The sequence below is a fragment of the Carassius auratus genome, unplaced genomic scaffold (genome assembly GCF_003368295.1).
Source record: "Carassius auratus strain Wakin unplaced genomic scaffold, ASM336829v1 scaf_tig00003102, whole genome shotgun sequence".
NCBI classification, from domain to species: Eukaryota; Metazoa; Chordata; class Actinopteri; order Cypriniformes; family Cyprinidae; genus Carassius; species Carassius auratus.
In genome coordinates, this window is record NW_020523502.1 from 407,636 (window position 1) to 420,827 (window position 13,192).

Sequence of the window (13,192 nt, forward strand, 5' to 3'; positions counted from 1 at the left end):
CATATGCTAACAACATGCTAGTTACTTGATATTCATGCTAAAAACATGCTAGCGACATGCTAGTTACTTGTTAATCATTATAACAACATGCTAGTAACTTGCTTATCATGCTAACATAATGCTAATCTTTTTCTAATGATGGAATCATGCTAATGACATGCTAGTAACTTGGTAGTCATGCTAACAACATATTAGTAACTTTGCTAATCATGCTAGGAACATGCTAGTCACTTGCTGATCATGCTAACAACATGCTAGTCTTTTGCTACTGCTGGAATCATACTAGCGACATGCTAGTTAATCCTGTTAATGACATGCTAGTCACTTGGTAGCCATGTCTGAAACATGCTAGCGACATGTTAGTTACTTGCTAATAATGTAAACAACATGCTAGAAAATTGTTAACAACATGCTATTGACTAGCTAATCATGTTAATGACATGCTAGTTTATGATTTCTTATCTATTTATTTATCTATCTGTCTATTTATCTATCTATTTTTCTGATAGATTTTATTGCCTTCAAGACTTTAAAGGGATAATTCACTTTCAAATTAAATTTTGGTATGTTTTAGCTTACCTCAATGGCATCCAAGATGTAGGTGTCTTTGTTTCCGCAGTAGTTTCCATTTTGATATTTTTAGGTCAAATCGTTATTGTCTGTGACTCATATAATGCAGGTCTATGCAGGGCTAGCGGGCCCTGGTGAAGGTTGTACCAGTGGGCCCTGTTTGAAAATGTTTCATTTATATTTTTATTCATTTTTATTTATTTTTGCTATTTACACAATGTTTAAGTTTTTTTCAAGTTTGTAGGTGTCCAGGTAGAGCAATCGAATAATTAAATGTAAAATAGCACTGGATAGTCTTCAGTGTAACAATGAAATATACAATCAATAGGTATGTAATGGATTACAATCAACCTAAACTACAGACAACTGTTGGTATGAAAATATTAACACAACCAGCAAAACTTTGTTGACCAATTACCAAGCAATGCTTAATTTTGTTCAGACTGTGGTGTGAAAATGTTGCATTTGCAATTCAGAAAGAAAAAAATGCCAATAAGCAATACATACTTTATAAGACAGATAGATAGATAGAATTTTTTTTAAAATTAATTTCACTAGTAGTTCACTGTGTGAAGATTATTTGGGTATAATATGTCACAGGTCGCTTAATTTTGCTATACTCACTTACATAAGTGTATTATAGTTAGAGATGTTCCTATACCCTTTTTCTCTTCCCGATTCCGATTCCGATACCTGGGCTCAGGGTATCGGCCGATACCGAGTACTGATCCGATACCTGGGTGTGTATCTGTATATACAGCTGTATATACTACTAGCCCTGTGTAAATTGCTAGAATTATTTTATGGTGTGCTTCAGACTGATCCCTTAATAAAACATGAACAAATACATGGTGAACTACTGTAGTCATTACAGTATTTTTATTATCTGACATGAATTTGACAGTATTATTTATTTTCTTAAGCGAAAAAGAACTTCAAATGCAGCCAAAAATCCAACACCACAAACTAAAAAAGGTATTTTAGTTTTACAATATAACTGTATAAAAAACTGCAACAAATAAGTCTAGGAATATAAAAAATGATATATTAATCAGATAATCTCTTTACAACAAAACAAGTAAAAAACAAGCAACCGTCTAGGCATAATTATTATTATTAATAGAGATGTATTATTATTACTACATAGAGACATAACTAAATCTACTGTAGGCTACAACAGTAGTTTAATATATTGTCAATTTACTCATATTAAACCAAACATTTATTTTAATGGGCTGCCATGAAGATCTTTGAGTGTCTGTGTTTATGATATGACAGTTTTCTCAAATGAAACGGTAAATTCTCATGAAGTTCGTGTCCTCATATAGTGACACACGGCAGAGACTACAAAACAGCGAGCTCCCGCGCATCTGCGCCCGTCACCCACAGAGATGTAGAATTTGCAGGAGTAATATTTAAACAGTATTTTGCAGTTTAATATTCACAGACACTAGTATATATTCGGCTACAGTCTGGAGCCCTGCGCTTTCATTTCCTTTCATTAGACTTTATTGTCCGCCTTAGTGGAAATTTGTCTTCGACTTCTCCGAACATAAATACATCAATGACACCACATTTAAACTTACATTAAAATACACACAGTTAAGAGTACAGTACTACCACCATCAACATACAACAACAGAAAATGGAAAACAGTGCAGCTGATTAAAATAAGATAGATTTCGATCTACAATAAACACATTTTTAAAACAATTTCAGTTTAGATTAAGTTCCAGTATTGCATGGGGAATAAAAGATTTCTTATAGATGTTCCGGCTCGCCCTTGGGACCCTGAATCTACGGCCAGATGGAAGCAATTCAAACTCTGAGTTTAGTGGGTGTAGGGTGTCTGTTGATATCTGTCGGGCCTTCCTAAGTACTGCCTTATCGAATACATCCCCAAGCTGCCTTTGTGACTTGCCAATCACCTTCCCTGCCGTATTAACAATTTTAGAAAGCTTGTTTTTATCTTTCACACTAATATCACACTTATCTTTGACTAACACGGAAGTGACTGAACGCAGCCGCGGGTACCGAATATACTCGGGAGTCGGTAACTACCGGTACTACAGAGACATACTGCTAACCACTGATCTATAATATAGAAGCGGCTTCACTGTCTGTTGGCAGTTTATAACGCGATGAGCAATCCAGTCATATATAGATCAGTGCTGCTAACGCGTCTTCATTTCTTCTTCGCTGCTCTAAACATGGGTTGCTTGTGGCAACACAGCACAACTTCCTGTGTTTGCAATGCATTCTGAGCAGCAAAGAAGAACCGTGCGGCGGTTAGGCAAAGCTAGCGGTCATTACTAGGTCTTGTTTAAGAAAATGGTATCGGATCGGTATATGGGTTCATGTACTCGCCGATGCCGATGCCAGAATTTGTTGTGGTATCGGAGATATTTCCGATACTAGTATCGGAATCGGAACAACTCTAATTATAGTGTCCTGTACCTAGTAATATATATATATATATTACTAGGTACAGGACTTCGAGGAGAACTTCGCAGAGCAGAGCTCGATTCAGTGTCGCTGTCCGTGATATGCGGCTCTCTCTCTCTCTGGGTGCGCACCAAACACAGCGTGCGAGTAACCAGCTACTCTGTTAAGCTTTTCCGCGTCTTGTGTTTGGATGCGTCTTGTGTTTACCACATGATTTGCCACCAATCTGCACTGTCTGAAATATAATGCATTAATTGTAATTAATTAATTAGTTTATAATGCACCCTATAATCGTTCTGATAATAATAAAAATACAACACATTACTCACTCTATTGACAGCGTGCCATTGGGTCCCTCTGGCATTGGAAGTCACCTCAAGTTTATACATGGCAAACTAAACACAACGTGCAAAACGCTGCGGCTCAACAGCGGAGCAAATTCAGGATCTTTAGTCAGGCAGGTGTGTGATGCGATACTGTCGATGTCCTCCTCGTCGTCTTGTAGTTGTGGCAAATGCATTGCTATTGATACTAAAACACCACCAATTTTGAAGAGATCCTGTCTCTCTGAGACCTGAAGACGTGCTGCTGCAGCGGATGCTCCCTCCATCGCTCTGAGTACTTGATCTGTGTATTCTGGTTCAAATAAATATGGTTGTGAAAAAAATTCAACGTTGTCTGTTGATATATCGATATATATTGTTTAAATTGGACCTCTCTGTTCATGCTCTTTGAGGTGGTGACCATAAACCTCCATTATATGAGTCACAGACAAGAACGGTTTGACCTAAAAATATCAAAATGGAAACTACTGCTGAAACACCTACATCTTGGATGCCCTTGAGGTGAGCTAAAACATACCAAAATTTAATTTGAAAGTGAACTATCCCTTTTAAACTACTTCAATCTCTCTGGCTAGGCTTTTTCAAGCCAACTTAAAGTTTGCTTACAAACTTTACTATCTAGTTTCATATTGTAATCTTTCACTCCAATACTGTCAGATAAGGCAGTGCCTGATGCTCTTCTGGCAAGTGAAACAAGAGACTATATAGATGCTGGACTGTTGCTGAACTCACCCTACTTGTCAGTTCTGAGAAAAGAAAGAGACACTGACCTCATAATTTCCCTGGATTTCAGTGAAGGCGATCCTTTCATGGTATTATATCATTTTCTCTATATAATAAAGCATGCATACTGTTACGGCCCATTTTAATAGGGTGTAAGGTGAACGAATGGTGGTAATGGGATTTTGACCTCAGCCAACAGATCACCAAAGGCAAATATCAGTTTTAAATGATTTATTAAAGAAAACAAGCTTCGGAGAGGCCAGTCATCTTACAATATTTCGTAACAATACTCTTAAAAAAAGTTCATTTAAAGCACTGGTTCTCAACTACAGTCCTGAAGACCCCCTGCTCTGAACATTTTGAATGTCTCCTTTATTCATTACAACTGATTCAGATCATCAGCTGTTTAGTAGAGAGATTCATGTCAAAACCCCCTCAGAGCCAAGAGCACAGCCAACAAGAGAGACATACAAAATGTGCAGAGGAGTGGGTCGCCAGGACTGGAATTGATAACCAGTGATTTAAAGCATGTCAAACTCTGGTCCAGGAGGGCCACTGTCCTGCAGAGTGTAGCTCCAACCAGCTGCAAAACACCTGCCTGGAAGTTTCTAGTAGTCCTGAAGACATTGATTATCTGGTTCATGTGTGTTTAATTAGGGCTTGAGTAGGGGTGACACGATTTATAAGCATTGGACTTTCCTTTACACAGTGCCAAGTATTGTTCTGCACATATCCCTCTCCTAGCGATAGCTGCAATACCAACCCATTCCGTGTTTGTTTCCATAGTCTTGTTTCAGTTTCTAGTTTTCATAGTTTTGTTGCAGTTTATAGTTTTCATGGTCTTATCTTAGTTTCTAGTTTTCACAGCTTAGTCTTTTTCCTGCCTTGCCCTGTTTCTGGTGCTTTGACCCTTTGCTCTGGATTCAGGATTACCCCTCTTGCTTAGCCCTCTGGGTATTGCTTATTCATCGAAGACCCACACTTGCCCTATGAATATTCTTTGTCTTGCCCTCTATATACCTGTTATGACCATGTCTCTGTGTAATAAAAGCTCGCACACGGATCCGCACGTCTCACAACACGTCAGCCCCGTTATAGGAATACTTGGCCACACAAGGATCCAGCTGCTGTTCAGATGAACACTGGCCAGGAATGGACACAACAACGTCCCGTCAAGTCAACTTTCAATTCAATTCAATTCAATTCAAGCTTATTTGTATAGCTCTTTTTACGATAGAAATCATAACAAAGCATCTTTCCGAAAATTACGTTTCTACTATATTTAGTAGTAGCTTATAAGTGTTGACTGTCAGTTTATGCATAGATTTTTCAGAATAATTAATTCAAGATGTAGTCAGCCAGATGATGAACATTATTAACAGCAATTATTATATGATGCAGTCACACTTGTAGCAATATTTGCTAGTTCTGTTTGTTGATTCAGGGTCAGCATCATCTGTTCTCAGGTGTTCTGGATCCAGACTGGAGCTTTTGTAAATCCTAGTTACCACGGGATGTAAATACTGTGTAAAAACATAGAAACAAATAGAGACATCATTAGTATAGCTGCTGTTCCAGCAAAGTAAAATTAATTAGTTTAACTCAAGCTAAAGAATAAGAATGCACATTTGATCAGATTCAACTGCAGTCACAATTTAAGAGATTCATTATTCGAATGCGTTTTTAATCTAGATTTAAACAGGGAGAGTGTTTCTGAACCCCGAACATTATCAGGAAGGCTATTCCTGAGTTTGGGAGCCAAATGTGAAAAGGCTCTACCTCCTTTAGTGGACTTTGCTACTGAACTAAAGCCCACCAGGGTGGAGCAGGCGGAACTGAAGCCCACCAGGGTGGAGCAGGCGGAACTGAAGCCTACCAAGGCAGAGCAGGCAGAACTGGAACCCACCAGGGTAGAGCAGATGGAACTGAAGCCCACCAGGGTGGAGCAGGCGGAACTGAAGCCCACCAGGGTGGAGCAGGCGGAACTGAAGCCTACCAAGGCAGAGCAGGCAGAACTGGAACCCACCAGGGTAGAGCAGATGGAACTGAAGCCCACCAGGGTGGAGCAGGCGGAACTAAAGCCCACCAGGGTAGAGCAGATGGAACTGAAGCCCACCAGGGTGGAGCAGGCGGAACTGAAGCCCACCAGGGTGGAGCAGGCGGAACTGAAGCCTACAAAGGCAGAGCAGGCAGAACTGGAACCCACCAGGGTAGAGCAGATGGAACTGAAGCCCACCAGGGTGGAGCAGGCGGAACTGAAGCCTACCAAGGCAGAGCAGGCAGAACTGGAACCCATCAGGGTGGAGCAGGTGGAACTGGAGCCCACCAGGGTGGAGCAGATGGGACCCATGGCAGAGACTTGGGCCTAGAGAAAGTAGAGACAGACAACACAGGCAGTGCATTCCTGGTCTCAGGGACTGATGCAGTAAACACAGAGAGTTCATAAACGGCCTCCATAGCCATGAAAGGACAGAACGAGAGTTCATAAACAGCCTCTATAGCTGTGACAGGACAGAATGAGGATTCTAAGATGGCATTCATAGCCGTGACAGGACAGGAAAAGAGTTCATAGATGGCCTCCATAACCATGACAGGACAGAATGGAAGTTCATAGATGGGCTCCATAGCCGTGACAGGAAAGGACGAGAGTTCACTGACGGCCTCCATAGCCGTAACAGGACAGAACTGATGTTCATAGACAGCCTCCATAGCCATTAAAGAACAGGACGACAGTTCACAGGTTGATACCACTGACACCTCTGGAGTTAATGCAGCGGATGCCGCCACCCAGAGGTCATCATTGACAACACAGACTCTCACACTACACAGCACACCCTGATCTGCCTTCAAAACACCCGGTAAAAGAGTTGCGCGATAACGTGCTTCATCACTACGATACACCCTTTAAGGCATTAGTTCTGGCTTTTGTTCACACAGTGCTCGTTCCGGGACTGAACCCGGCATTGTTACTAGGTCCGTAATGTTACTAGGTCCCCAACCCGGGATCAATCCCGGAATCAATCTTGGGACGTATTTGCGTTCACACAGAAGGCAACCTGGCAATGTTCCGGCAATTTTCCGGGTCCAACGTGCAGTGTGAAAGGGGCTAAAGTGTCATTGTCATTTGAATGTGGATATGGTGAATAGGCTGCAAGTGCAAAATATTGATTTTGAAGATGTTGAAAATGACATTTTTGAGAATATGGTTGAGATCATGAATATGAGCTAAATACTGAATGTACTGAGGAAGTGATAATGAGAGTTATAATAAAATCACCAGCTCAAACTGAAACCTTTCAAGTTTCAAAAGGTAACGAACTACAGTTTATAAAGTCTGCTATTTTAATGCGGTCAAAATGCAACTGGCCAGAGGGGTGGCCAAGCTTCAATCAGGGATGACACTGGTTTATTATGCCATGACAGATTGCTGTGAAGCGACAATGCATGAACTGTTATCACCAAATAAACATAAATGAACATCAGAAGGTATGTTGAAAGATATAGTACAACTTACCGCACTTACCACCAACTGGATAGGTGTGGGAATTACAGTTACAAGTTATAATAGATCACCCTAAGTGTAATCTGTCAAAATGACGGACAGCTTTCAGATTTTTACGTCACTGCTAAAAAATCCAGTCCATTTTTTTTATTAATGTGACCTCTGATTGTTGCTAAATGCTGCAGGACAGTGTCCCTCCCTGAAATAGATTTGACACTCCTGATTTAAAGAAATTTAAAATCAATCATAATTTATTCAGCCTCAAGTCATTTCAAACCTTTATAAGCTTTAGCATAAAACTTCCTGCTTTTTTCCTCATGACATTCATTAGTAAGGTTGCACTACACTAAAGGCACTGTATATCATTTTAACAGATAAAAAAAAAAAAAAAAGATTTGCACAAACACCTACAAGCATATGCTAAAATAGGGTCTATAATACCTTGAGTGAGCTTATCTTTTTATCTGCTTCATTCAACGGAGTTGGGATATCTCAGCTAGAGCATGGGCACTAGAGATGTGCGGATCAGCTCAAACATCACCTGAATCTGTTGCTTCAAATATATTATCCACCATATCTATATATTTTCTCTTATTTATATTTCTGCCCCGACCCGCACACGATCGTCACGTTACAGTGATTCTAATTACCGTATGTTCCGGACTATAAGTCACACTTTTTTTCATAGTTTGGCTGGTCCTGTGACTTATAGTCAGGTGCGACTTATTTATCAAAATTAATTTGACATGAACCAAGAGAAATGAACCAAAATAAATCATTACCATTTACAGCCGCCAGAGGGCGCTCTATGCTGACCAGTGCTCCTGTAGCCTACACTGAGCAACATAGAGCGCCCTCTCGTGGCTGTAGACGGTAATGTTTTCTCTTGGTGATTGGTTCTAAATAAATGCGACTTATAGTCCAGTGCGACTTATATATGTTTTTTTCCTCATCATGATGTATTTTTGGACTGATACGACTTATACTCTGAAAAATACGGTACTAGTTTTGTGGGATGAAATTATGGTTCATTTTTAACAGCAGATTCAGTGATGTTCACTGCACATGTCTGCAGTGCATTATTGCTCCCAGAGCTGATCATGGCCACTAGTAAATGCTTGTGTTTATACCAGCTATGCCGCGACAAGTTTCAGAAGCGGCTCTCCACGCTGCTTTGCTAAAGATAGACTATTCATTTTTTGACAGTTGCTGTGTCAAAGCCACACATGATTAGATAATTGAGGATGTATTTTAAATGACTAAAACAGATATTATCTTTAATCCTTGTCGTTCATAACTCAATTTTTAAGTGTTTTAACTTTATCTGTAGGTTATAGCAAAACAAAGTAGGACATAGGAATAAACACAATTACTAAACCGGACAAAACATAACCATTTAGCCAACTAACCCATGGTAGAACCCCAACAATCAAGAAAAACACGTAAAATCAAGAAAAGTCTATCTGCCTGATGAAAAATGCATTTAAAACACTTTTATATTTTAGAGAATCCAGTTAATATTTGCATCATTAATGATTTATCTAATTCAACTGAAATGTCTAACCTTTTCAATGAAGTAATACTGTGATGATTTTCCACTGCAGACGGTGAGGGAAGCTGCTGAAATGTGCAATAAACTAAAGATACCGTTCCCTGAAGTCAACATTCCCAATGAAGACACAAAGAAACCAAAGGACTTCTATGTGTTCAAAGGCAAAAATGCTCCAACCGTGATTCACATCCCTCTGTTTAATTTGGGCAACTGTGGAGGCAAGTTTAGATCTTACCATTTTCCAAAAAAAATAAAAAATGAATTCTGTCATGACAACTCTCGGGGTGATTGGCATGGTAATGTACAAGACAATGTCATTGTATTTGGTCTTGGTCATCTAGGGTTTCATGCTATAACTCTGTATATATCACTGAAAAAAAAAATTCTGATGTGTGTTACTGTTTCTTCAGATGAAATTGAGACCTGGTGGAAGAAATATTCCACCTTTCAAGGAGCTTACAGCCCTGGGATGATCGCTGATCTCATGGAAGTCGCTGGAAAAAACATCTCAAACAACAGAGAGAGACTGCTGGAGCAGATTGGCGCAGCCGTTGGGCTGAAAAAATCCAAACATTAATACATTTAATGATGAATGCAAGTCTAAATAATAAAACAGTCTAAATACTGACTACACTGATATACTAAACTTAATTAAAACTTACTAAACAAAACTTACTAAATCAGCATTACTTCCAGTATTTACCAATCAGTAGAAGAGCATCAAATGCTAAGGATGCTTGCACTTAATTTAATATGTCCAAAATGATTCCGCTGTTTCAGTGGGTTATTTACACACCCATCAACAATAACAGACATGAAAAAAATATGTAATACCTTGCTTCTATTCCAAAGTATTAATAAACTGTGTTTATAATGCAAACAAAAACTGTGGTCCACAATGCTTATTTGTCAATTCAAAGTTTGTTCCAGTATTATGTGTGAACATTAAAAATGTAAGTGAAAGTGACATGACATTCAGCCAAGTATGGTGACCCATACTCAGAATTTGTGCTCTGCATTTAACCCATCCAATGTGCACACACACAGAGGAGTGAACACACACACACACACACTGTGAACACACACCCGGAGCAGTGGGCAGCCATTTATGCTGCGGCGCCCGGGGAGCAGTTGGGGGTTCGATGCCTTGCTCAAGGGCACCTAAGTCGTGGTATTGAAGGTGGAGAGAGAACTGTACATGCACTCCCCCCACCCACAATTCCTGCCGGCCCGGGACTCAAACTCACAACCTCTCGATTGGGAGTCTGACTCTCTAACCATTAGGCCACGACTTCCCCTTAACAACTAAAGTACACCCCGAAAACCAGATCAAGACTTTGTAAAAGGGCATAATACCACATACTTTTTTGATAAAAGCATCAGCCCAATTTAGTAACTGTGGTTTCTGTTGTGTGTTGTTCAGGTGGGATATTGCATCGGGGGAAGGTCTCTTCCTGTGTCTGGCTGTTTTGGTGTTCTATTCGGTTGTTATGTAATGACGTAAGAAGCGCTGTTTCCGGGTCCAAGCCTCAACTCGCTTCACTTGAGAATACGACCTCAGCAGCCGTTTTTTTATATTTATATTTTCATTGTCTGGCTATCTGGGACTTCGGTATGGAGTTAAAGGTTACGATTATAATTTTTTCGCTTGTATTCTATAAGATTGTGAGTTTATATAAGCATCTTTTGTTGTTTTCTCGTGGTAACTGATAGAGCGTTTGGACACGGAAGCGCTGCTACGTGACGTCAGACTTAACAAGCGAATAGTGCCAGCCAGAGGGCAATAGTTCAAAGAGGAAGTGAGCTGGGTGTGTTGGGTCTAGAGTGATTTTACCAGCCATTGTCCTCACTCTGGAGGTGTAAAATTCTTACAGTTTAGGTAGGGAGGCACCAATATTCTTCTCAGCAGTCATGACTGTCTGTTGCAGTCTCCTGATGTCTGATTTGGTAGCTGAGTCAAACCAAACAGAGTTATAGATCAACAAAGACAGACTCAATAACAGCCATGTAGAACTGTTTCAGTAGGCCATTTGGCAAGTTGAACTTTCTCAGCTGGCCAAGGAAACACAGCCTCTGCACGGTCTTTTTAACAGTAACAGAGTGTAATGTGGGTAATGTTTCATGTTTTGGGTTTTGTCATGTTCATGTTTTCATGTATTTTATTCTGTTATTGTTTGATGCTGTTTGTGTCATGCTTCCCTTGCCCTCTTGTCTTCATGCTATTGGTTCCTCTTGTTCGTGTCATGTTCTGATTGGTTTATTGTCTTGTCATGTGATTATCAGTTCTGTTTGCTCATTGGTTTGTTCATGTCATGTGACTCTGTTCACTATAAGTAGCCATTGCCTTGTTCCCTGTTTTTAATTAATGTTGTAATCTGCCGTTGGTGAGTCTAGTCTGTTCATGTCAAGTCAAGTCTGTTCCATACCAAGTCTGTTTCATGCCTGGTCAAGTATAGTCAAGTCTTTGTTTCTTGTTTGGATGTTTAAATCACTGCATTTGGGTTCTCACAACACTCGCCTTCAAGTGGAATCTTTATATAATGTTTTATTAACAAGGTTTGGGAGGAGCACGATCAGATAATCTTCAAAATTGGCACAGGTGCATCTCGTTTAGCTAACCATCTTAACTAGCATAACAATTGTATATATATATGCAATCTTCCTACCTCCTGTCCTATGACAGTTTTTGGGCGGGGACTCAGTAGAATAATTTGATTAATTTGTACTTAACTACAAGTTACAGACTTAAAAATATACTCATGAAAGTACAAGTGCTGAAAAGACTACTTAATTGCTGTAACTTGAGTTGTAATTCATTACCTTCACATCTGCTGTTTTGGTAGGCTTCATTAATGTCATATTTTTCAGTTTAAGTGTTTAGTATGTCCATAACAAAAAGCTTTGCCACCCCTGTGCATAAAACGCAAATGTGTGTATAAATGGAAAAATTTCCATGACTGCGCTTATATACAAGTGCATCTCAATAAATTAGTGTCATGGAAAAGTTCATATATTTCAGTAATTTAACTTAAATAGTGAAACTTGTGTATTATTTAAATTCAATGCACACAAGTAGGTTAAGTCTTGTAAGTGTTCCTGTAGCTCAACTGGTAGAGCATTGCGTAAGCAAGCAAGCGCATGGTTAGGGGTTTGATTCCCCGGGAACACATGATAGGTAAAAATTGATAGCCTGAACGCACTGTAAGTCTCTTTGGATAAAAGCGTCTGCTAAATGCATACATTTATTTATTTAAGTCTTTGGTTCTTTTAATTGTGGTGATTTTGGCACACATTTAACAAAAACCCAACGATTCACAACATCTCAACAAATGATGTTTTATTAACAAAGTTCGGGAGAAGCATGAGCAGATAATTAACACAGGTGGAGAGCACTCAGCAATCAATGGTAAGAGGTGTATATATACAGCAGTCTCACCTCAATTCATTTGACAGTCTCGCAGCATCCCTCCACCACCCCTTCTCCACACTTCTAGTCCTAAACCACTTACATAGGGTAGGGGGGAGTACTCTGGGTTCGGGCCGAACTCCGAGCTCGGAGCCCTCCCTCCGGACAGCACGCCAAATACGCATTAAACTTTACCCTCCCAACTGTATGTAAGTGTGAACTCGTGAAATAGGAATACTTCATAAGACCAATAAAAAAAAACATTTTTTGTGAATTGTTGGACTTATGGAAAGTATGTTCATTTACTGTACATGTACTCAATACTTGGTAGGGGCTCCTTTTGCTTTAATTACAGTCTCAGTTCAGCATGGCATGGAGGTGATCAGTTTGTGGCACTGCTGAGGTGGTCTGGAAGCACAGGTTTCTTTGACAGTGGCCTTCAGCTCATCTGTATTGTTTGGTCTCTTGTTTCTCATTTTCCTCTTGACAATAGCCCATAGATTCTCTCTGGGGTTCAGGTCTGGTGACCAACACCATGGTCATTCAACCAACTTTTGGTACTTTGGCAGAGTGGGCAGGTGCCAAATCCTGCCAGAAAATGAAATCAGCATCTTCAAAAAGCTGCTCAGCACTAAGAAGAATGAAGTGCT

At 39.8% G+C, this 13,192-nt stretch overlaps 1 protein-coding gene across 1 annotated transcript in view; it reads left to right on the forward strand.

The window, feature by feature from the left end:
* The window catches only part of LOC113070145 (cytosolic phospholipase A2 gamma), a 30,385-nt gene extending 20,363 nt beyond the window's left edge, over positions 1 to 10,022 (forward strand). The window contains exons 13-15 of the mRNA XM_026243356.1: positions 4,017 to 4,171; positions 9,189 to 9,354; positions 9,547 to 10,022. Of these exons, the coding sequence (XP_026099141.1) occupies positions 4,017 to 4,171; positions 9,189 to 9,354; positions 9,547 to 9,713 (488 nt within the window). The 3' untranslated portion in view covers positions 9,714 to 10,022. The remainder of the gene's footprint in view (positions 1 to 4,016; positions 4,172 to 9,188; positions 9,355 to 9,546) is intronic.
* The last annotated feature ends 3,170 nt before the right edge of the window (positions 10,023 to 13,192 follow it).